The sequence below is a fragment of the Callithrix jacchus genome, chromosome 14, assembly GCF_049354715.1.
Source record: "Callithrix jacchus isolate 240 chromosome 14, calJac240_pri, whole genome shotgun sequence".
Classification (NCBI taxonomy): Eukaryota; Metazoa; Chordata; class Mammalia; order Primates; family Cebidae; genus Callithrix; species Callithrix jacchus.
In genome coordinates, this window is record NC_133515.1 from 69,224,394 (window position 1) to 69,248,589 (window position 24,196).

The 24,196-nt window shown below is 34.5% G+C and overlaps 1 protein-coding gene across 2 annotated transcripts in view; it reads left to right on the forward strand.

Moving 5' to 3' along the window:
• The window catches only part of SRBD1 (S1 RNA binding domain 1), a 239,963-nt gene that overhangs the window by 49,635 nt on the left and 166,132 nt on the right, over positions 1-24,196 (forward strand). For both annotated transcript variants that reach the window (XM_035272653.3, XM_078348438.1), the window contains exons 11-14: positions 2,778-2,885; positions 5,285-5,442; positions 9,068-9,158; positions 9,816-9,923. In XM_035272653.3, coding sequence (XP_035128544.1) covers positions 2,778-2,885; positions 5,285-5,442; positions 9,068-9,158; positions 9,816-9,923 — 465 coding nt within the window. The remainder of the gene's footprint in view (positions 1-2,777; positions 2,886-5,284; positions 5,443-9,067; positions 9,159-9,815; positions 9,924-24,196) is intronic.

The following is a 24,196-nucleotide window of genomic DNA, read 5'->3' on the forward strand; positions in this document are numbered from 1 at the left end:
CCAAAGCGCTGGGATTACAGGCATGAGCCACCACTCCCGGCCACTAGTTGTCATTTTTTATGAATGTTTATTTCCTTTATAAATAAGCAAATAAATTCCAATGAAGAGAAAAAGGAAACATATGCCTACAACAAATCCTAGATTTAAACAATTATATTAGGAAATTAGTTAATTTTAAGCTATGATAAACCTCTGAGATAGTTTCATAGAGGAAACTCCTAAGAAGTAGATATATTTGAGTTTGAATTCTAGTTAATTAATTACTTAATTTATTTATTTATTTATTATTTATTTTTGAGACAGAGTCTTGCTCTGTCGCCAGACTAGAGTACAGTGGGGCGATCTCGGCTCACTGCAACCTCCGCCTCCTGGGCTCAAGCAGTTCTCTTGCCTCAGCCTCCTGAGTAGCTGTGACTTATAGGCACACGCCACCACACCCAGCTAATTTTTGTATTTTTTAGTAGAAAGGGATTTCACCATGTTGCCCAGGATGGTTTTGATCTCTTGATCTCATGATCCACCCGCCTTGGCCTCCCAAAGTGCTGGGATTACAGGCGTGAGCCACTGCGCCCGGCTCCAGTTACATTACTTTCTAGCCGTGCAGTGGTGGGCATGTTACTTAGTTTCTTTCTCAGTTTTGTCTATCCTTAAAGTGATAATACTTTCCTTATAGATTTGAGAGAATTAAGTGATAATCCATATAACTGTAGCACAGTACCTGGTGAATAACAGGCCTTTGATGGTATCTGTTACTACAAAGTAGTAGGATTATCATGCTAATTCTTTTAGAAATGTTTTAATACAACACAGTAAGTTGAAGACAGTATTTTTCTGTAAATATTCATAATACTCAGTATCAGAGTCAGTTCTCAATAGTTAAAAAAATAATATGTCATACTTTTAACCTATTTATTATCTTTAAGTAAATGTCAAGGAATATTTTTACCGCAATTTATTTTTCCATGGCTTATTTATATTTTATCTAATTCTACTTCAATTGAAAAATTTTTGGCCGGGCGCAGTGGCTCATGCCTGTAATCCTAGTACTTTGGGAGGCCGAGGTGGGTGGATCACCTGAGGTCAGGAGTTCAAGAGCAGCCTGGCCATCATGGTGAAACCCCATCTTAAAAAAAAAAAGAAAGAAAGAAAAATTTGTAATGTTATTTAGCTTACAATATAACATGTTGCATCACTATAGCATAGTAATAGAGTTTTCAGTCAGGTTTGGAAGTTTTTCTTTTTCTTTTTTTCTTTTTTGAGACAGGGTCTCACTCTACCACTCAGGCTGAGTGCAGTGGTATCATCTTGGCTCACTGCAGCCTCAATCAGCTTCCCAAGCTCAAGCTGTCCTCTCTCTGAGCCTCCTGAGTAACTAGGACTACAGGTGTGCACCACTATACCCACCTAAGTTTTTATTTTTTTGTATGATTTTTGCCATATTGCCCAGGCCGGTCTTGAACTTCTGAGCTCAAGTGATCCACCTGCCTTGGCCTCCCAAAGTGCTGGGAGTACAAGCATGAGCCACCATGCCTGGCCTGAAATTTTTTCTTAATTTAAATAATTCTAAGAGCTGAAACACTTTTCTAGGACCTAAAGAATTATTCCACCCTCTTCTTTATGTACTCATCCATTCATATTATGTTAAGGGAAGCTGTAATCTTATAACAGGGTCTATGTGATTCTAGGACAGTAGGCACCAGACAACTATGAGGAAGCAGGTCAGAGAGTGAGCTGACCTCATGAGTGATGCTGATGTACTGCCAGCTTGGTTATTTTCATTTCTAGCCCTCCCTTTTTTCCTGATTAATTTTATAAAGTTTATAGGGACAGTTTCGGTGAGGCTACATTTGGCCTTTTAGCTTGTGTTTGTCTCTTCTATTCTTTCTCCAGTGTTCATTAACAGTTGGTTCTGTGGCATTTATACTCCTCATTAGGTATGCAGATGTTGTCTGGTAGAGCAGTGTGGCCTGAGCAGTAGAGTAAATTCCACTCAAAAATGGCAAGAGGCAAGGGTTAAAACAGTCTTTCTGCTTTGCTCAGTCTACTTTAAGTCTCAGAAAGAGATAAAGAAAGGGGGGAAAAAGGATACCGTGCTTGTCTTAGCTTGGTCTACCATAACAAAATACCACAGACTTTGTGGCTTTAACAAGAGAAATTTATTTTCTCTTAGTTCTGGAGGCTGAGAAATCCAGGATCAAAATGCCAGCTAATTCATTTCCTGGTGAGGACTCTCTTCCTGGCTTGTAGACAGCCGCATTCTTCCTATGCTCTCACAGGGTGGAGAAAGAGAAAGAGCAAGCTCTCTGTTATCTCATCTTATCAGGGCACTAATTCCATCATGAGAGTCCCACCCTTATGACTTCATCTAAACCTAATTATCCCCCAAAGGCCCCATCTTCAAATACCATCACCTTGAGGGTAAGGGCTTCAAGGTATGGAATTTGGGGAGGGACACAATTCACTCTATAGCAGTGCTGTAAAAATTTTTTGGTGACTTTCTTGTATCTTAAGATTTTGACCATTATTAATAATGCTTTGGAGACTCTTCATGGAAGAGGAAATTTTTTCCTTGTTTTGGGTCTGACCCTAGATAGTTACCAGGCTATTAAAAATAAAAACTCCAAATGTCATAATAATTTCCAGATACCACAGCCTTTTCTCACAGATTATGTTACTTTGGCTTCCATAAGGTTTTCTCCCCTTCTGTATTCCACCTTCCTTTTCTGGCCTCATTTATTATTGTATCAGGTTTAGTATGGGCTTTTCTTCTTTTGCAGATGGAGACCACGTAGCTTTGCAAGGCCAGAGGTAATGAAGATCTTACATAATTCACTAGATGATTCCTTTAAACGCCTTATTTATCCTCTCCTCTGTAGAGAATTCAGGTATGTATCTTGTCTTATTTAATTTTGTGTACTGCTTATTATTATATATGGTAGCATGTAGCAAATATTTGTTGATTAATTAACCAATCAAAAGAATTTAGTTAGCATCACAAAGTGTTAAAGTTAAGGCTTGATTTCAATCTATAGATGCATTCACATGCGTAGATCATAAAGATAGTTCTTAATTATGAAATGTTTTTCAAATCTTGACCACTTAATTTGCACCCCTTCAAATTCTGCAATACTAGTCTTGCAATTTGACAACCAAGCTAAACAAGTGGTTTTATTGATTAGAACTTTGGCTTGGAAGAAGCAAATTGAGAAGTTAGATAGTCAGAGGCAGTTTTTAGAAATAAGAGAGCCAAAGAAAGCATAAGGAAATTAGAAGGATACATGATGAATCAATTACCTTGAAGATAGGGAGCTAATATATGTTTTTAACTCCAAATGGGAGTTGTTTGGATGAAAAATTATCAGTAATGATAAATAAATATTAGAAGATTATTAAAATGGCAATGTGAGTGGAGTAATGGACTAGGAGTAATAAAGATGAAAATTGCCAAAGAGATGAGGTAGAATTGTTTTCAGAACAGAAGATGGAAAGAAGAGAAATGTAGGGAGGCAGAACTCCTCTCTCTTGCTTCTCTGAAACCCTTGTTTTTGTACCTAATCTTTAGAAACTAGACATTCCCTAATACATTCTTTCTAAAGTATTATAGATTCTCTTTATTCTCATTTATTTGTAGGTTTCAACAAGGGCTATCTGAGAACTGTAGTTTTGTAGCCATCTCTTCAACCTCTCTAGAATTTTTAGCAGCCCATGTAAGGTTTGTCTCTCATTTGCTGGACTTCAGCATTGTGTTAAGTTCGGTTCAGAGCAGGGAGTGAGCAGGTACTACTAAAAGAGACAGTTCTGTTGTCTGATTTCTTTTTACCAAGTCGTTTAATCTCTTATTTCATCCCTTTTACCCTAAACATAGCCTAAAAATATTGTTCATTTTAGAATTCTATTTCATTTCAAGCTGTGTTACATCTTTTGATTTTGAGAGCTAGGGCATACACCTTAAAAATCAGGAATTTGGATATTCCTGAAGGAAAAATGATCTTATTTAAAATTTCAACGTCTTTTTGTTTATTTTTCTTTTTATTGTTTTCTCATGTTGCTTATGTCTAGTGAGACTTTTGACATGTTTCGCATATATTTTTGATTTGAGTAGGTTCACTGCATGTGGAATAATTTCATTGAGGTTTAATGTAAACAGTCTGATATGGGATCATTTAATGTATAAACCTTTTCTGAATTCCATTAGTTGTAGATAAACAAGAGTACTTTCCCTCTTTTTTCTAAAATGCCTGTGGTTAAAATAATATAACTTATTTCAGTTTATAAGTTAGTTTGCAGGTGTTATCTACAGATATGCCTCCTGATAGGAATACTTACCTGAAAAGCAATTGAAGAGGAGGAAACTCCCACTTGGTTTGTTTTAGACTATTTTATTTTGCAGTCACTTAATTTAGTTCACTGTATACTATGCATAGCCTACTTCTGCATATCTTATTGTGACTGTCATGATCATTCATCCATGTGTCATTTTTCTCATCTACCTCTGTCATCAATTCTATACAAAGTGCTAATCTATTTTGCCATCTTTTATTATATCTTGAATTTTTCCTCCTCTTTATCTCCATGGTGACTATCTTAATTCAGGACATCATTTTTTGTCTGGATTACTGAACTAGCGTTGTAGAAGGTCTTAGTCTTCTGTCTTTTCTTTTCTGATACATATTACAAATCACCATTTCAAAATTCTCATCTCAAGATTTCATGCTTGTATACTTCTTTCAGCTGATCTTGTCTCCAGGGTAGAATCCAAGCTCTTTAGAAGACCATGCATGACCCTTTGTGGTCTGTTGTTTTCTTGCCTCTACTTATGTCTCACTGTTTCTTTTTATGCTAGCATAATGAAATTACTTGCTTTTCCTATAATGAGCCATGGGCCTTTACATATGCTGTTTCCAGTGTCTGGGGTGTTTCTCCCTGCCTTTCATTTACTGTCCTTACTTTTGTTTGCATCCCATGTGACATTCAAATGTGTGTACACGCTCTTTCTCACATATACACATATTTATACATATGGCTTTTATATACCATAGAGAGCAGATCGAGAGGGAATGTAGGTATGATAAACTTATAAGACTTGCTTCAGAATTGCTTGTGGTATTATATACTGCTGTGATTAGTGAAAATAGATTCAATATAATTTTTGTGTATTTTTCTCTTAAGTTATATTATTATAAATTCTCCTTTGAAAAATAATTATGCAAAGTGAATTCTGATCCTTTTCTGGCAAGAAAATTTGGGTGAATGAAAAACTTTTTCTTTTCTTTTATTTCTAAAGAGCCAAACTAACATCAGATGCAGAGAAGGAATCAGTAATGATGTTTGGACGGAATCTTCGTCAGCTCCTTTTAACAAGCCCTGTTCCAGGGCGCACCTTAATGGGAGTGGATCCTGGTTATAAACATGGTTGCAAATTAGCTATAATTTCTCCTACCAGTAAGTTGTCTTGCAATTTTTCATATAAAAGTTGTTTGGTTGATTATAAGTTTCACTTCATACATTTCATGAGGATTTGGAAATAATATTAATTTTTAAGGCCTAGAAAGTAGTTTTCTCACATACAAGTGTATTAGGAACCAGATAATCAAACTTCATTTTTGTCTTATTTGTGAGGAAACCCCTCAATATATGGCTATCGTTTATACCCTTCCTGTGTCTTGATAGGGATATTGAAGACTAATTAGGCTCAGACTTGAACTATGGTAATTCCCCATCAGATTCTATTATTGTGATGCATTTATGTGTGATGCACTTTCATTCTGTATATATTTTAAATACCAAAATATGTTTTTATTCATTTGCCCAGTCGGTATTTTTTTTCCTGTTTACTTATATTTACACTGGTATTCTTCATTTCTTTTGCATTTCTGTGTTTTCATTTGAGATCATTTTCTTTCTGCCTGAAGAACTAACTCTATGCTATTACTTTTAATGAGTCAGCTGGCTACACGTTGTCTTAGTTTCAGTTTGTCTGAAAACATCTCTGTTTTGCCTTAATATTTGAAGAATATTTTTTGCTGGGTGTAGAATTTAAGATTGACAGTTACTTTTAGTACTTTAAAGATTTTAAAGGTGTCAGTTTTTTTGGTTTTTTTTTTTGACTACTATAATTTTTGTTGAGAAATCAGCCAAAAGTGTTATTATTCTTCCTTTGAAGGTAATGTGTCTTTTTCCTCTGGCTGCTAAGATTTTCTCTTTGTGGTTTTCAGTTTTCTTATGATGTGCTTCAGTGTGTGTATATGTGTGGGTTTTCTTGTCTTTCCTATTTTACATGAATTCCACTTAGGGTTTGTGGAGCTTCTAGCATGTTTCTGGAACTCCAGTTACATGCATATTATACCATTAGGTTTCTTCTCTCCTAGTTTCCATTCTTATGTTTATATTCTGTTGATCATTTAAGTTAATTCTCTCTTCTGCTATGTTTAATTTGTTACTAAAACTATCTACTGAGTTCTTTAAGTCATTGGTTTTTTCAGTTTTAGAATTTCCATTTGATACTTCAAAAAATAGGTTATAGTGCCTTATGAACTTCCTTATTTCTAACTTTTAAAAAAATCTTTTAACTTCTTTTTTTATTTTCTAATTCTAAGGCATTTACTATTTTTATATTTTTTAGTTTAGAAAAAAATGTCTGAAAAACATTTTTTTAAATCTAATTTGTTCCCGATTTAGCTCATCTAATTTCTAAGATTTTCTAATATTGACTTATTTTTTCATTTATTTATTTTATTTTTCCTGAGTCATGGTCTTGCTCTGTTACCTGGGCTGGAGCACAGTGGCACAATCTCAGCTCACTGCAACCTCAGCTTCCTGTGCTCTAGCTACCCTCCCGCCTCAATCTCCCCAGTACCTGGACCACAGGCATGCACCACCATGCCTGGCTATTTTTTTGTATTTTTGGTAGATACAGTGTTTCCTCATGTTGCCTAGGCTGGTCTTGAAATCCTGAGCTTAAGCTGTCCGCCTGGCCTTCCAAAGTGCTCGGGTTACAGGCATGAGCCAGACTTATGTTACTCTTATTTTCTGTAATGTTTTTTTTTAAGAAGCTTGTTCTTGTACATTAGGCACATCTTTCTGTAAGGACACATTATATTAGTCTTTTACATTTCTTTTGCTTAGTTTTACATATATTATCTCGCTGGAACTTTTAGTGGAGGCTGGGTCAGGCAAGGTGTTCTCACTGTATATCTCTAGAACTTTCTCTTCTGTTTTTTCCAAATCATTAAAAGAAAAAACTCTATGTGGATTGAGAGATAGTTTATACTTTCTGGAATCTGCTTCTCTGTTGCTTTCCCTTATTTTATCTGGGCTTTCTTTTTCCTTTGCTCTTACTATTTTTACTTTGCTTAATTTGGATGTAATTACCAATTGTTTCTCCTCAGTGTGGGATTTTTGTCATGAAGGGGATATTCTACTAGTTTCAAGAGTTATTAGGGATCAGTGTTTTCCAGTCCTTTCAGAACTACTTGGGCACCCTTTGTACTGAATCTCTCCCAATTTCAGCTCCCATTCTCTGACTGTTGTGATTTCCAGGGAAGTAGCCTTTGACATTTTTGGGATTCTCCTGTTCTCAATTCCATCCATTGTTTCTTTCTGCTTCCTCCCATGCGGATGCTGATGCTGATGCAGTGATGTCTTGTCAGTACATTGTTCCCACCTGCTTTGTTTTTTGGGTTTTGTGGGGATATTTTTTCTATGTTCTAGATATAGTCATGACTTTTTGTTTTTGTTATCCTAGTTGTCTTTTTCTGCTGTTCATTTTATAATATGGAGGAAATATATATTATCAATTTTTTTGCATCTGTTTAAATATCATATGGCTTTTATCCTTTACTATGTTGCTATGATGAATTATGTTACTAGATTTTTTTTAAAATGTCAAGTCACACTTTCCTTAGATTAATGGAACTTGGTTGTGATACTTTCTTTTGGATATGTTGTTAGATCAGTTTTCAGTTATTGTATTGCCTGTAGGATAGTTCTTCTAACAATGTCATATACAGATAGATATATATTCTTAGGCTGTTTTGGTAAGATATTTCTAATTATCTGTTTACATAGTTTAATATAAAGTTGTTTCTAATAGTCTTTCTGTGTTTTTTAAATCTGTGCTCAATCTCTAGTTATATCTTCTTTTTATTCCTAGGATAATTACTATATTTATATCTTCTTTCTTTTTCTTGATTAGTATTGCTAAAAGTATGTAAGTGATTTGAAACTAGACTTTGTTGATATTTTCTGTTGTATTTTTTTCTATTAATTTTTGTTTTCAACTTCCACATTTTCTATCTTCTGCTTTTTTTGGGATTAATGTAAAATACTGCTCTGCTGCCTACTATACAAAATGCAGGACAGTGTCTTTTATTTTACATAAATCTGTGCTTTTCTTGTGAAACAATGGACAGGTTGCTTTGATATATGAGAGAATAAGAGCATTCTGTACATTTTCTCCAGTTGATTTTAAAGCATACCTTGAAATTCAGTTCTTTTCCTAACTTTCGAAGTTTGTTTCTGAACTCATTTTTATTCTTTAGGTAGTTATCCTCAAATTTTAAAAAATACTTTTGATCAAAATAATTTTAATGATTTTAAATTTAATTGTTAAAAATAAATATTTTCAATAAAAAATATTTTTCTGTACAATGCAATATAGAAAAGCTCATAAGTCTTAAATATGCACAAGATAAAGTCATGTATCTACAATCCAAAAAAAGAAATACGATAGTATCATAACAGCATCTGATATATGCTAACTATTCAGTTAATGTTTGCTTTTACTATTATTTATGATAAGTGTTAGTGAAAACCATTTTTCTTTTAGATATCCTAGCATATTCTCCAGTTAATAGTAGTTTTGTATAGCAGACAGAATCCTGTGACACTGGAAGGAGCAATACTTCAGAGTGACTAGGAAGAATCTGATTTAGTGACTATGAATAATTCAGACTTCATTTTAAAAAACAAGCCAGTCTCTTTTTTCTGTTACAACTTGCTTGACGAAATCATTGATGTGTTTCACTTTAGAATTTCTTGCAAAATGGCTTATTTTTATTTTTTGAAGGTCAGATACTTCATACTGATGTGGTTTACCTGCATTGTGGACAAGGCTTCCGAGAGGCAGAGAAAATAAAGAGGCTTTTGCTGAATTTCAAGTATGAAAATAAGTAATCTTTTGAATATTTCACTGGGTCAGCCAACCAGAGAAACCTTTTAAGCCCCTAATTTGGAGGGAGGGATTAAGGGAAGTGCCTTTGTGAGAGAGAAGGAACCATGTAAAACAGTGCTGGGGTAAATTCCTGAGGAACTCTGAATGTGGAGACTTGAGAAATGCTGCTCCCTTCCTTTGCCACCTTCACAAATAAAGGAGGTAATATACAGGCAGATGTGAGCAATTCATTATTCTGTCCCATTTTTTCCTTCCCTCCTTCTCTTCCTTCCATCTGGGGAATAGATGTGGTTGTAGTTAGAAGCTTCAGAAATTAACAACATATTATATAATTTAATCATAATCTCTTTGTTATGGCTTAGAATGCTCCAGAGTTGACTTACTCATGTCTAATTTTGGTTCCTTCTAGATGTGAAGAAAGGTGACTTTTTTGAGAAAGTGTGGCAGTAAAATACTGCTCTGCTGCCTACTATACAAAATGCAGGACAGTGTCTTTTATTTTACATAAATCTGTGCTTTTCTTGTGAAACAATGGACAGGTTGCTTTGATATATGAGAGAATAAGAGCATTCTGTACATTTTCTCCAGTTGATTTTAAAGCATACCTTGAAATTCAGCTTGTCATTCTGTTTCTCCCTTGAAGCTGCAGCACAGTAGTGATTGGAAATGGAACTGCCTGCCGGGAGACAGAAGCTTACTTTGCTGACCTGATAATGAAAAATTATTTTGCACCACTGGATGTTGTTTACTGGTAAGGCCGTTACGTTTGTCTCTTTTCTTGGAGAAGCATGGGAACTTCTAAAGTTCTTTTTTGATGAATCCTCTCTTCTCTTTTTAAGATGTACATCTCCTTTGCCCTCCAGGCCACCTCTTGTTATTCGTGAGAACTTTGCAGGATAATGTAAAGTGTCTGACTCTTGGAGAAATTTGAGACAGGAATGATTAGAGCAGTACAGAGTCCAGAAACCTCTTACAGAAGCAGCATGTTAGGGCTCAGTTGCATGGGATTTTCTAGGCTATACATTGTGTGAGGGCTCTAGTTAACTATTTAATAGTAAGTAGAATGATGTACCAGGCTAGGGGCTAACAGACTGTGAATAACTTAGCTTTCTTTTCCCAAAGTTTTGAAGCCTATGAGTCATTACCTTTCAGAACTGAGAGCCAAGGTAAGTATTATGAATTAAAAAGTATTTCCAGTATTCTTTCCTCATTTATCTCTTGGTCACAAACTTATTTCATATAGGCATACAGATAACTTGTGAATAACTTTGGATTAGAATAACTCATTTTCTCTGGTCTTGCCCCTGCATCTGTAGTAGTTCTACTTTCTTTCACCATTGTTTCTCCACTTCTTTGGATCTCAATAGTCATGTCTGCCTTTTCCAAACTACAGTGGAATACTAAGTCCTAAAGGATTTAATTCTAGGTGAGAGGAGAGTTATAATGGGTGATAATTACCAGAAAGTGCTCAAGAACTATCTCCTACTGCTGATGAGACAACTAATAACTAAAAGAATAGTTGACTGATTAGTAGGTGACTGAAAGCATCAATAAAGTAACAGAAAGTAAAACCTAACACAGGAAGAATTCGAGGATTTGTGTAGGTAGGCCAGAAGGGAAGGGCCAGGCAGTTAGTGGAGTCAAGATTGCCAAGAGTACAGTCAAAGTCAGAAAAACAAACTCAGGGAAATAAGGGGAATAGGAGAAGGTCAAGAACAAACTATAGGTGCTACAGGATTATGATTTAAGAAGGAAACAGATTGAAAGGTCTACTGCAGAATTTTTCCCTCTTTCTCTTGTAATTTAAGTTGGCCTGGGAAATACTATGGATCTTCCCTATTCTGGGAACTGCAAATGTGCACCCAGTCCTTTTGAGAAACTAATACAAGCACCTGATGTAGCTGTTTATTTCAGTTTATTTCAGGTACCTGCTCTGATTTCTTTTTAACTTGTTTGCATTAATTTGATGTAAATATCTTGGGTACATTTGTAGTGGTTGTAAATACAACTTTCCACATAATAAAAAATATTAGGTAGTGAAGATCTTATTTGCATTTGCTTATAGAATATCCCTTTACTGAACTTTAGGCAGTATGTAGTATTAGAAAGGAAAGGATGAATTGTGGGGTCAGACAAATTGGGGTTAATCTTTTGTTTTCATCATTGACTAGTTATGCAAGTTTTGAAGAGTCGCTTACCCTTTCTTAGCTTCACTTTCCTTCATTTTTAAAATGGAGAAAAGAATACGTACCTTATAGGTTTTTTTAATGGGATTAAACCTGAGAGAAGTTATGACAGAACACCAAGGCTTTAATACAAAATACGATATTTTTGTTGATGAGTGTGTTTTATTTGTTTATATATATATACCTACTATACATATAATTTATATGTATTTAAAAGTGCTGTGAAATTAGAGGCAGTATTTTCTTGTGCAAATTAATAGACCCACATAAAATTTATTTTCACCTTGATGCAATAGGGATAATAGTAAAATCTATCACTTTAGCTAGTACTAATATTTGTTGCACTTTTGTAAAATAATAAATCTATGTATCATATCATGAGATGTTCAATCTTATTAATGGATATGGATTAGATGCCATTTTAGTTGAGCCTTATCATAGGTGCTGTGGTATAATGGGAAGTATGTGGCCTGTAGAGACGGACCTATATTCAGGCCTACCACCTACTGCCTCTGATTAGCCATTCATTTTTAATCTTCTTTTAGTTTTAGCATCTTCATCCGTGGAAATGTTACTTACCTGTTAGCATCATTGACCACTGTCAAGATTTAAAATGGAATGTGTTATGTATCTTCTATTTTTAAGGCTATTTGTAGTCAATATGTGAAGTGTGGGCTAATCTTTGAGATGATCTAACTCTGAGCTTGGAGCTCCTATTAAACATAACTTAGTGTTTGGGGGAGGGAATCTGGTTGTTTTGTATTAGCTGTGATTGTGATAAATAATTTCAAAATAAGTTTCAGTTGTCCAAGAAAACTTACTCTTTAAGTTTTAATTTTTCTACTCCCACACTTCTGCTTATAAGTTTTTTCACTTCTGGGGTGAATCATTGGTGAAACCATTCATAAACAAGATGGCTATCACCCAGGCTTTCTGATTATTTTGTCAGAACATGGGCAGATATGTTTTGTGTTTGATCTTGAGAGCTCTGTACCCTATGCCCAATTTTATCATCTGCACTGCAGTGTTGCTGCATGGTACCAGAGTTCATCTGTTATTCCATGTTTTATTCCTTGGTACCTTCTTTGCACTTTTATGAATGTAGACTTTATTGGGCATTTTCTTTCAGAAGCGCCTTGTTTCATTGCAATGAAAGACTTGCTTTGGATGGTAGTCTTTCTCCTATATTCTGCTTTCTCCTTTCTGCTGTAATTATGTAGGGTTGTAAAATCTGCTCATATGGTGAAGTATAGTAGCTGTTTTCTATAGTTGAACCATTTTTGCAGTTCTGATTTAACTCTATTTATAGTGTATTAGTCTTTTAATGTACTTTTTGCATTTGTTTGACAATATTATATGCTTTTGAAGTTTTTAAATGACACAAATGTCTAATTGGAATTTATAGCAAGCGCTTTAGAAAAATCAGCTATTTAATTTCATTTTATTATCATTTTTGCCAATTCAAAGTACCTATTTGAGAAAACCATGTTTTCTTATCCAACACTTTGAAGTTACATTGAAATTGAAATCTCCAGGCTTTTTCTGGCAATCATTTTTAATACCTTCTGAACAGATAATCTGATAGGTATTTCTATAGTCTTGTCAGCCACTCATTCTGAAAAACCTTTTCCAGCCATATTTACCAGCACATTCCTTCTTATCTGTTCTTTCCAACACTTTTTGCTTGACAAGCTGCCAAAGGTTAACAAATGCCATGGTATATGTCCTACTTCATAAACCCCATTCAACTTGACCCATTTATTTATCTCTTCTCTCATTCTTTTCTCTCCCTACCCTTAAAATACCTTATGAATCATGATACTTACACATATGGGGGAAGTCATCCAAAGCTTCAAATTCTAATTACCAAAGGAGCAAAAAGTTAAACTGGAGTTAAGTTGCCGATTATAACCATGCTAAGTCTCGGTTATCACATATAGTCAAAGTTGAAAACGCTCATGAAAAATTCTGCAGTTTTATGGATCATTTGTTTAAAGTATATGCTAGAATGGTTTGCAGTTTTCAATCTTTTTTTTTTTTTTTTTTTTAAAGAAGGAAAAAAAAGAAAAAGAGGGAAAAAGGAATATTACTTCATTCCTAAAATGGGTTTCAATGATGGCCGATCAATATTTTGAGTGTTTAAAGTGGTTAATGCATATTTTATGTGTTTAAAATGGAGACCTCTATTGTGTTCATTTGTTCTGGCTCTGAGTTCAAGTCCTGGATATCGTTATCAATTTGTTGTCTCGTTGACTCTAAATCTCTTTATGTGTCTTATGTATCTGGGTGTTAAGATCTCTTATTATTACATTAATCCTTTTACCCTTGCATCCTTGTAGCTTTGAAATCTATTTTATTAAATGTGAGAATTGCAACTCCTGCTTTTTATTTATTTATTTTTGCTCTTCATTTGGTTGGTGAGTTTTTTTTCCATCCCCTTGTTTTGAGTCTTTGTATATCTTTAGATATATCGTTAGATTTTGTGGATAATATATATTTTGTATGTTTAAAATGGAGAGCTCTATTGAGTTTATTTGTTCTGGATCTTAGTTCCAGTCCCGGATATCGTTATCAATTTTTTGTCTCGTTGAATCTAAATCTCATTATGGGTCTTATGTATCTGGGTGTTAAGATCTCTTATTATTACATTAATCCTTTTACCCTTGTATCCTTGTAACTTTGAAATCTATTTTGTCAAATGTGAAAATTGCAACTCCTGCTTTTTATTTATTTATTTTTGCTCTCCATTTGGTTGGTACATTTTTTTTTCCAACCCTTTATTTTGAGTCTATGTATATCTTTGGATATACCGTTAGATTTTGTCTGTATCTTTTAATTGGGAGATTTGGTCAATTTAAATTTAGGGTTGCTGCCATTTGATATTAACTGGCTATTTTGTCCTTTCGTTTATAAAAATTCTTCTTTATGTTAATGCTCTTTACTTTTTGGTGTATTTTTAGAAAGGGTCATACTGGTTGTTCCTTTCTGCGTATAATGCTTCTTTTAGAAGTTCTTGTAGAGCAGGCCTGGTGGTAATAAAATCTCTGAGTACTTGCTTGTTCCTGAAAGATTTTATTTTTCCTTGAAATGTAAAGCTTAAATTGGCAGGATATGATATTCTGGGATGAAAGTTCTGTTGATTAAGTATATTGAATATTGGCCCCCACTCTCTTCTAGCTTGTAGGGTTTCCGTTGAGAGATCTGCTGTAAGCCTAACAGGCTTATCTTTATGGGTAACTTGATCTTTCTCTCTGGCTGCCCTTAATATTTTCTCCTTCGTTTCGATCTTGGTGAATCTAACGATTATGTGCCTTGGGGTTGGTCTTCTTGAGGAATATCTTTGTGGTGTTCTGTGTATTGCCTGGGGTTGAATAGTGTCCTGCTTTGCTAAATTAGGAACATTTTCCTGGATAATGTCCTGGAGAGTATTTTCCAGCTTGAATTCATTCTCTCCGTCACATTCAGGTACACCAATCAAGCGTATATTAGGTCTTTTCACATAGTCCCATATTTCTTGGAGACTTTGCTCATTCCTTTTTATCCTTTTTTCTCTATTCTTGTCTTGTTGTTTTGTTTCATTAAGTTGATCTTCGACCTCTGATACCCTTTCTTCTGCTTGATCCATTCGGCTGTTTAAGCTTGTACAAATTTCACTAAGTTCTCGTGTTGTATTTTTCAACTCCATAAGTTCATTTGTACTTCTCTTTATATTGTCTATTCTTTTCAACATTTCATCTAACCTTTTTTCCAAGTTCTTAGTTTCTTTACATTGGGTTAGAACAAGTTCCTTTAACTCCCAGAAGTTTCTTATCATCCACCTTTTAAAGCCTACTTCAGATAATGGAACACAGTCCTTTTCCATCAGGGCTTGTTCCGTTACTGATGAGTCCTTTTCCATCAGGGCTTGTTCGGTTGCTGATGAGTCCTTTTCCATCAGGGCTTGTTCTGTTGCTGATGGGTTCTGATTTTGAGTATACTCGGCCTTCTTAGGCTGTTTTTTTCCCTTCATTGTAGATGAACCTCCTTTCTAATTATTTTTCTGAGTCGACGTCCGACTTATTGATTCCCAGTGCTGGGATCCGAGCAACCCACTGTGGCGGCCTAAATAGCAGCGGTAAGACTGATGGTGCTCTTCTGCCCGGGAATCTCTGGTCTGGCTTCCCTCTTGAGTCCGCAACAAGCGGCTCTGACTTCCCAGAGCTCCAAACTCCGGTCAGTAGGGGAAGCAGTCCCGTTGGCTCTGCATGAAGAGCTGCTGCGCCTAGACGGCAAAACCACTGCGGCGGCCACAAGAGTCGCGCTGGCGACCCGTGGGGCTCCTCCACTGGGAATCGGCTGATCGGTGAGTGACGAAAATTTTTCTAAAAGTGTGGCGTCGTCTCGTTCTCTGGGCTTTCACTGGGAGCTACAGTCCTGAGCTGTTAGTGGTCGGCCATCTTGGATCTGCTTCTAGTTTTCAATCTTTTGACGTATAGTAGGCACTCATTTTATTTTTTGAATATCTGAATATTTGCTTCCATTCATATTAAATTACCACACTTAATTTCTAATTGTTTACCACTATTTTCTGATTTGTGCAGCAATGTTTTAGGAATTGTGTAGCTCATTAAGAGATATTTGTGTTTATATTCAATTTATCCAATTCCTTCTTCATTGAAACCTTACATCGGGATCCTTGTTTTATTTATCTCTTCCCCCTTCGCATTAATGTGCATAAAGCACATTACGTATAGGTCTATTTTGATAAATATTTGTTAACTTGAATTCTTAAATATTAAGTGTAAAACTATTTTTAGTCAGATAAATATTTTCAAAACTGTTAACCAGAATTACTACATGCAAAAATTGTTGAAAATTTTCCCTTTGCTTAATATTTTAGTAACTCTGTGACTTAATATTTTCTTTATTTTCTTAATTGACACAGAAACTTGCAATTACAAATTATAGACTTATATTTTGCCAAAGATAAATGGTGATTTTGCAAATTAAAAAAGTATATGGTTAGAAATGAATGTTTGTTTAATGAGCAATTAAAGAATGAAATGTAATCTTTAATATTTGTTGTCTTATATTTCAAACTCTGATAAGATTTATGCTAAATATTGCTAAAAGTTACAGCATTTTGTGTGTTTTGGAGCATCACAGATACAAGAGATTGTTTAAAACCTGGGAGAAGGAAATGGAAAACAACATTTTGTGTTGTTTTGATTATGTGGGATGCAGAGAGGTGGTACAAAGCAGGAGGCACTCTAAGAAAAAAGCATGTAAGAAACCCAAAAACTGGCCACAGGTTTCTGGCTAGAAAAGTTGACACCCTAAGGATTCCTTCTGTAACACTAGTTTCTCCATATCCTCAATGGAATTATGAAGTAATGGTCAGTGCTTGGTATAGTCAGTCTTTTAAATTTAGCTGCCCTAGTGGATGTGTAGTGTAGTGATATCTCACTGTGGTTTTAATCTGCATTTTCCTAGTAATTAGAGCATCTTGATTTGCTTCTTTACTATCCATGTCTCTTCTTTGGTGAAGTATCTGTTCAAATCTTCCCATTTTAAAAACTAGACTGTTTTCCTTGTGATTATTGAATAAGAGTATTTTTAATTTATTCTTTTATAAAATTATTATTTTAATTTATTTAATTAATATACCTTTGTCAGGTATATGTTTTGTAAACATATATTCCTAGTCTGTGGCTTTGCATTTTTTTTAAGCAGGATTTTCTGAATAGCAAATATTTTAGTTTTGAGAAAGACCAATTTATCAAGTTTTTGGTATAGTTTTTGCTTCTTGTTTTCTATTTGAGAAATTTTGGCAAAACCAGGGTTACTATAATTTTCTTCTGTTTTGTTCTAGAAGTTTTATAGCTTTGACTCATTTAGGTCTGTAATTTAATTTTTGGAGAATTGACATCCATTCATTTAATTTTTAATTTCAGTTCTGTTTTTCATTTCTAGAAGTTCTGTTTTTCAAATCTTCTTGATGATTCTTCCAGTTTTTTCTTGGCTATATTTTCAAGCCTGTCTTTTTGTAAACCATATTAAATCTTGCATTTCACAATCTGTGTGATAATTCCAGTATCTAAAATCCTTGCAAGTTTATTTCTGCTATATGCTGTAATTGCTGGTTCTGCTTTGTGATGCTCTGTTTCCTTTTTTTGTTCAGTTTTTATGGTAAACTTTTTGTTTTGATGGAACTTTATCTATGGGAATTCATTTAGTCCTGGATTGATTGTAAGTTGCTTCAAAGAGGATTTGCATTTGCTTCTGCTAATGCAAGAAGACTCACTTAAATACTACCACTTTGGGATCAATTAAATTAAATTCTCAGCTTGAGTTTTTTCCTGACCACCCAGGTAGTATGAATTTAGAATGGAGACCAAACAGATAGCTTATGGTTCTGTATTCTCAGTTCCCCCCTACATCAGCTTGTGAGTGAGTTTGAGATAGTCCATTTTCATTGTGATCTCCTGAGTATAGTGAGTTATATTTCTGTTTTATTCTTTTACTGAGGGCTTAACTTAACTCTGGAGTCCTGGCTTTATATGTGTGTGAGTAGGTGGGGGATCTTTTGTTGACACCTATAACTTAGTTGGATCCTTCATTTTGTATTTTATCCTTCTGGTTCTGTGAAGCTCTATGAGGCCATGAAACTTGAAAATAAAATGTACTTGGTTCAGCAGATGCCCTCAGCTGAAAGTCAATTTCAGAAATCAAGGTTCCCACGTATTTTTTAGTATAAAAATTTCTTTCTTGCCTACTCAGAGATGCATTTAAGAAGATATATCTAGGATTTTTAGTTGTTTTCAGTAAAAGGTGAATCCAGGTAGGTAATCTCTCATATTGGTTTTGTATTTTAAATTTTCTTTAAATTTAAAATTTGGTATTTTCACACCCCAGAGACACACATAAGAAAAAAATAGATAATGATCTTTTTAATCATCTAAATTTATACTTTTGAGTTAAGAATTACTTGTTTCTTTTACTTCTTTCCATGGGATATCTATGCCTGTTGAAACAGGTACATGATAGAGGCTTCATTCTTTGGTGATTGAATATTCTTTTTTTTAAAGCATGCTTAAGAGGGAGATTTTGAAAAATCCAGAAAACTACAAAGAGGAAAATAAAAGTTATTGGTACTTCACTACTCAGAGAATCATATTAATATTTTTGTATATTTTCTACTAGTTATTTTATTTATGTATCATTTATTCAACAAGTATTTGTCACCTATAGGTATTAAATTGAATGAGATAGACTCAGTAAGGTACAAGAAGGGAACAACTTTTTCTTTACTGTCTCCTCTCTTGATTCATCTTGTGTTTGGATGAACTCATGTTCATTCCTGGCTGAAATAATGGACAGGTCTCATAGCCTTTTCAGTCCCTTTTAGTGATTAACAGTCGATTTCAGCAATTGAAATATCTTCTTTAGTGCAATAATCAGAACTCCAAACTTGAGATAAGTTCAATTCAATGTAAGGCCTCTTTTACTCTGGGAAACACTACTTCAGTATTGGAATTTGTAGTTTAGGTTATGGGGATTTGTAGTTAGTGTCCTTTCTCTTTTTCTCTGTTATTCTTATTTTCCCTAATTCACTAGCTGAATTTTCTGATCCCTCCACAATTGGTCCTCAGAGTTGAATAGGGAAAAAGAGCATGGTCTTAGGAAGTAGGACCAGTTGCATTCTAGGGTAAGGCCCTCTGGGTGGCCCAGATACAATTGCCAATGCTTCCTTTCATGGGATGTTAGGAAGAATTTTTATATTTCTGATTTCTGAGATTTCCCCTGCACGGAAGCTGTGATATAGCATGTGTCTTCTTTGATTGACTGGTTATGGCTTTCCTTCTCTAGCTCTGGGCCTCAGACCAGCCATTCTCATCTGGGTTACTTTGCTGCTCAGTCTGCTTGGAGAGAATCTGTTGAAAGCCTACCATACACTTTTGCAGGCCCATTTGGCTCATACTCCAAGGGGTGGCAACAACTTACGCTTAGCACAGCTGTTTCCCTTTTTAATTTTCTCTCTTTCTCATACAGTTGTGTTTACACTTATTCTTTTTCTTATCCATCCTTGCCTTGTATTTTTCTGTATCCTCACAGGTAACTCTTGCTTTTCATTTTTCTAAGGCATGTTTAGCTCTCCATACTCCGGGAGCATGTGTGAAGCTCACAAAATGTTCCCAATACAGCCCCTTTCACTTGGCATATGATGGATAGGATACCCTTCTATGTGAAATGTTGGGAGAGCAGGAAAATGACATAGCATCCTGATCATCTTCCTAAAGAAATTGTCTCTCGACTCTAACTCTTCCCTCCCCGAAAACGCACCCATTTTATAGGCCACAGATGGATGACTGCTAATGTTGGCAAAACAGGCCTTTGTGCTTTACCTAGAACAAAAACATCCCTTTAGTTCTGCACCCATCATACAGCTAGCAGAGTATCCCTCAGAACCCAGACTATGTGACAGGCACAGTTATTGTGTGCTAGGAATGAGAGCAGTGACAGGCGAAGTCCCTCCCCCTCTTGAAGTTTGCATTCCAGTGGAAAAAATAGACAAAAAAATAAGTGTGTGTGTATTTTTGTATATGTCACTTGATGAAAAATTCTATATTGAGAATTAAAAGCAAGAGATAGTGACAAGAAGTACAATTTGTAGATAAGTATAGGTATAACCGATATTCTTGGTATATGAGACAGATTTTCAGAAGCCTCCAATGCTAAAGTAGAGTGTGATGAATTTATGTACTCTTTTATCCATACTATTCAGATTCATGTTCTCTTTATCCTCATTTTTCTGAGTCATATGAGCCTAATTTTTCAGATTGCAATTTGGAACCCACTGGTAAAAGACAAAGTCCATTTAGTGTGTCTCAACCACCGTCTTAAAAAAGTTAAATAGAAAACAATAGGAAATAGAGGGCATTTCATGTAGTAGGCTAAGTATTGCCTCATGAATATTTGTTTTGGTTACATATATGTATTGTGAACTGCATTGTGATGAATTTCTTACGATTGATCATAGAAGTTTGAGGAACATTGCTCTATGAAATTCCAATTTTCAACCTTCAGAAATAGAAAGAGAGAAGATTGACCCAAAAGAGTGTTTAATGAGAAGTTAGAAAGTTTTTGGAAATAGAATACAGACTACCTTATAAAATTGCAAAAGATCCTTTGAAGGAAAGTAAATAGAGGAATGGTTCTTAGAACACATTGGGATATGTGAGCTACACTAATGTGCTCTTCCAGTAAAATAATGACCGTGATCCTTACCAAATTCCTTGGAAAAAAAATTAAATTAATGGATAGAATTTTCTCAATTTCAATTAAAATTCTTCATATCAAAGAAAACTTTCCAAATACCTTATTTATTAACACATGTTAAAACTTTATTATAATCTTATTTCAAGGGAAAAGGCTTCTAAGAGGCCAATTCAGAGATGCACTTTTTGTAACAAAATTTTGTGGAAAAGAGAACAAAATTACAGTAGAGAAAATAATAGTTGGATGATTGGTTTGCTAGAGCAAGTCTTCTACCTGTTGGAGTATGTCAGAAAATTGCTTAAGTATTCTATCAAGTATGTTTTTTTCCCCTAGAAGAAAAAAAAGAAAGGAACTTTTCTTGTATTAATTACATCATTTATACAAGAAAGGTTCTTTGCCAAACCAAGTTTGGAACAATTTTTATTTACATTTATGTATTTTTAATTTTTTGGTGTCTACTAGTATCTAGTATCTGATTTAGCTCTTATGTATTTAATTATTTATTACTGCAAATATTCTGTCATGTTCTCAATAGAGCACATTGACATGTAGGGACTGTGCCACCAGAAAAGGAACTAAAAGTAAATTAATTAGTATGTATTGATTGGGTACTCCCTGCCAGGTGTGGATTTTACAAGGCCATATACAAAGCTGAAAGAAGTGTAAGTAACCACGAATGTGTGTCAGAGGGGAGTTACTGATCTGTTAAACATAGTTCTGGAAGACTAAAACTTAAGAATTGAATCCCTCCTTTACCTGCTTCCCCCAAGTATAGCATCAAAGTGTTGATTATCTTTGGGTGAAGAGAGTTAGAAAAGGAATCTCATTGCTTGTAGATAATACCATAATCCTAATCAGTGGATAAAAGAGTAGACTGGTTAAACTTCTCTTTTGATTTGTGAGATAGGATGATTTGGGGGCCTGAAAAGATGAATAAGTATCAATAAAAGAACACTAAAATATAATTAAGGTAAGAAGATATTAAGAGATCTCCTGTTTCTTATTTTATCTTCTGGTCCTAATGAAACATTTTCTGAAGTTTGGGTGGACTTGTACGTAAAATTTTGATACCACTCTTGGTAATTGTTGAAAAATTGTGGAAGCTTGGAGATGAATAGATGTTATTTTGATGTTCCAAAGGGAAAATTAAATAGATTATACAGATGACTGAGTGTAATCTTGATTGGTCAAGATTATTATTAAATTATAAAAGAATGGTTTTGATGGACGCGTTTCTTACTAATAAAACATTTTGGTCTTACCCTATTTCATTTTCTGTTAGGAAAACTAGACTGATAGAAACATCTGGAACTCAGCACAGCTTTGGATAGTCTCTTAATACCCTTATGGACAAACTGGAGATTTGGTTATGTGGCTTCCAAAAAGATTTTGATTAGCTAATGGGTTGATGTCTGGTTTGAGGTCCCGAGTGTTGTGCCACGAACACTGTGTTAGTTAACATTTTAGTCAATAATTCAGTCAAGGTTTGGAGACGTGCTTTTCAAATTTGTGGACATTAAGGTGTGTTAGAATTAGGACCAGAAAAGATTTTGACAGACTAGAGTTTTTGGACCTGATCTAAAAATATGAATTTTAATGAGGATAAATTAATTTTGCGATGCGGGTGGGGGGAATTTTTGATAGAGATTTGTGGATGATTTCTACAGTTTCCTTTTATTCTGACTGTGGATGACTTTATCAGAATAATGTGCAGCAGATCTCCCCTGTCCTGAACCACCTGGACCTTTTCCTTTTGCTTTAGTTTAAAGAAACTTTCCAAAAAATCAATAAGCTTAGTTATAAAACTTAAAATCTATTTAGCTATGTAAAGTTCATAATGTTATGAAGTTAATACTGTCTTATATAGAGGAAAAGTTGTGGTTAGTGTTATTAATTTCTCACCAGTGCAGTATTTTCCATTTCACATATGGAATTTGAAATCAGAAATGTTTGTATTTAAATATCCTGTCTCCTTGATATGCAGTTTTCTAGGGATGATAAAAACCATAAATCAGCCTTGGAACTTGTGACAGCCTAAATTGTTTTCTGGTTATTAAAACTAATACCCAGATTATCATGCTTAATGACAAGTTAAGGTACTGTGTTATTTAAATTTCTCACTTCTTTCTACGGTGATGACTTGAAAAAATGTACTGTGACATTCTAGACTTTTGTTGCCTTTTCCCTATTGATATGCATCTCCATTTTTGTGACTGTTATAAACACTAGGCTCTTGTTTATAGGGTTTCCTTTCTAGAATGTTTGTGATATAAAGTAAATTTAAAAATAAAACTATGTTTTACAATCAATATAATTTATGTTTATTTTGTTGAAATGGCAGAATGTTTTAAAAAAATACATATTTAAATAGACCATTTCAGTGAAATATGTTGGGAAAGGAGGCATAAGGAATGAATAAATGGGGTGTGTGTGTATGTATGTGTGTGTAGTTTTAAAATACTATTTGGATTTGAATTCAGTTTGACCGTTTATGATCAAAATAAAATGTTAAACCAGGTTTGTAACCCATGTGTTTTTGTATTCCTAAGTCCAATTTAAATATCTGCAGGAGTTATCCCACCCCTCACTGTAGCCCCTCTTGCAGATCTTTGTTTATTGACTTAGATTAGAATTGGCCTAAAGCCTAGTGATGGTCATTTCTTGTCTTAAGGTTTTTTGTTACAAATCTGCTTTTATTGCCAGATCCAATAAAGATTCTTGATTGTTTTTGTTAGTTTTATTATAAGTTCTTGCCAAAGATACAACGTATTATAACCAAAACAGATGTCCTGTTTAGACAAGTATATTTAGTCTCTAACAGAACCTAAAATGTAAATTAAACAACATGTTCAGCATTAATGTAACAATTGATGAACTTTGGGATTTTATCAGTGTTTTTGATAACCTTTAGAAGTGGAGGAAACAATACCTTATTTTGAGCAATTGTTTTACATTTTTTCTCTAATTCTTAGTTTGTGTATGTACAGTTTTACACTCCTAGATACTCCTCCAAACTGACATTTTACTGTGATTTTGAAAATAGAGTGGAATTCACCAATTTCCTGTATACAGTTTTGTTCCTTCTTAGAGAGCATACATCAGATGAACAGCATTTTCTGTTATAGAGACTTCAGTTGAATAGAAAAGGATAGTTTCTAAGACTTTAATGCTTGTAAATAGGTAGATGAAATAATTATACATAGACTCTCCTATTAATGGTGTTCTTGGGAAGTTAGGAACCGTATTAGGGTTGTAGAGTCCATCTTTTAGGACTTTTAGTAACCATCTCTGTGGACAGGGTCCAGTGCAGTCTTAATTTATGCTGAATTCTGTGTTGTGGTAAACACAGATATGTAATGAATTCAAGATGAAAGTATTTCTATTAAGCAGTGTTAGCTTTTTTTTTTCCCCCACCATGATTTCTAGGGTAAATTAGATGTGTGAGGGATAAGACTGTATTATCAACGGTTACCAGAGGAACCATTTTTACTTTAAGATTGTTGTCTCTTTGGCCTATTCTTATCCATATTTTCCTCTTTTCTTTGGGATTAAACAGCTTGCTGTTTTGCCTCGCCTTTGG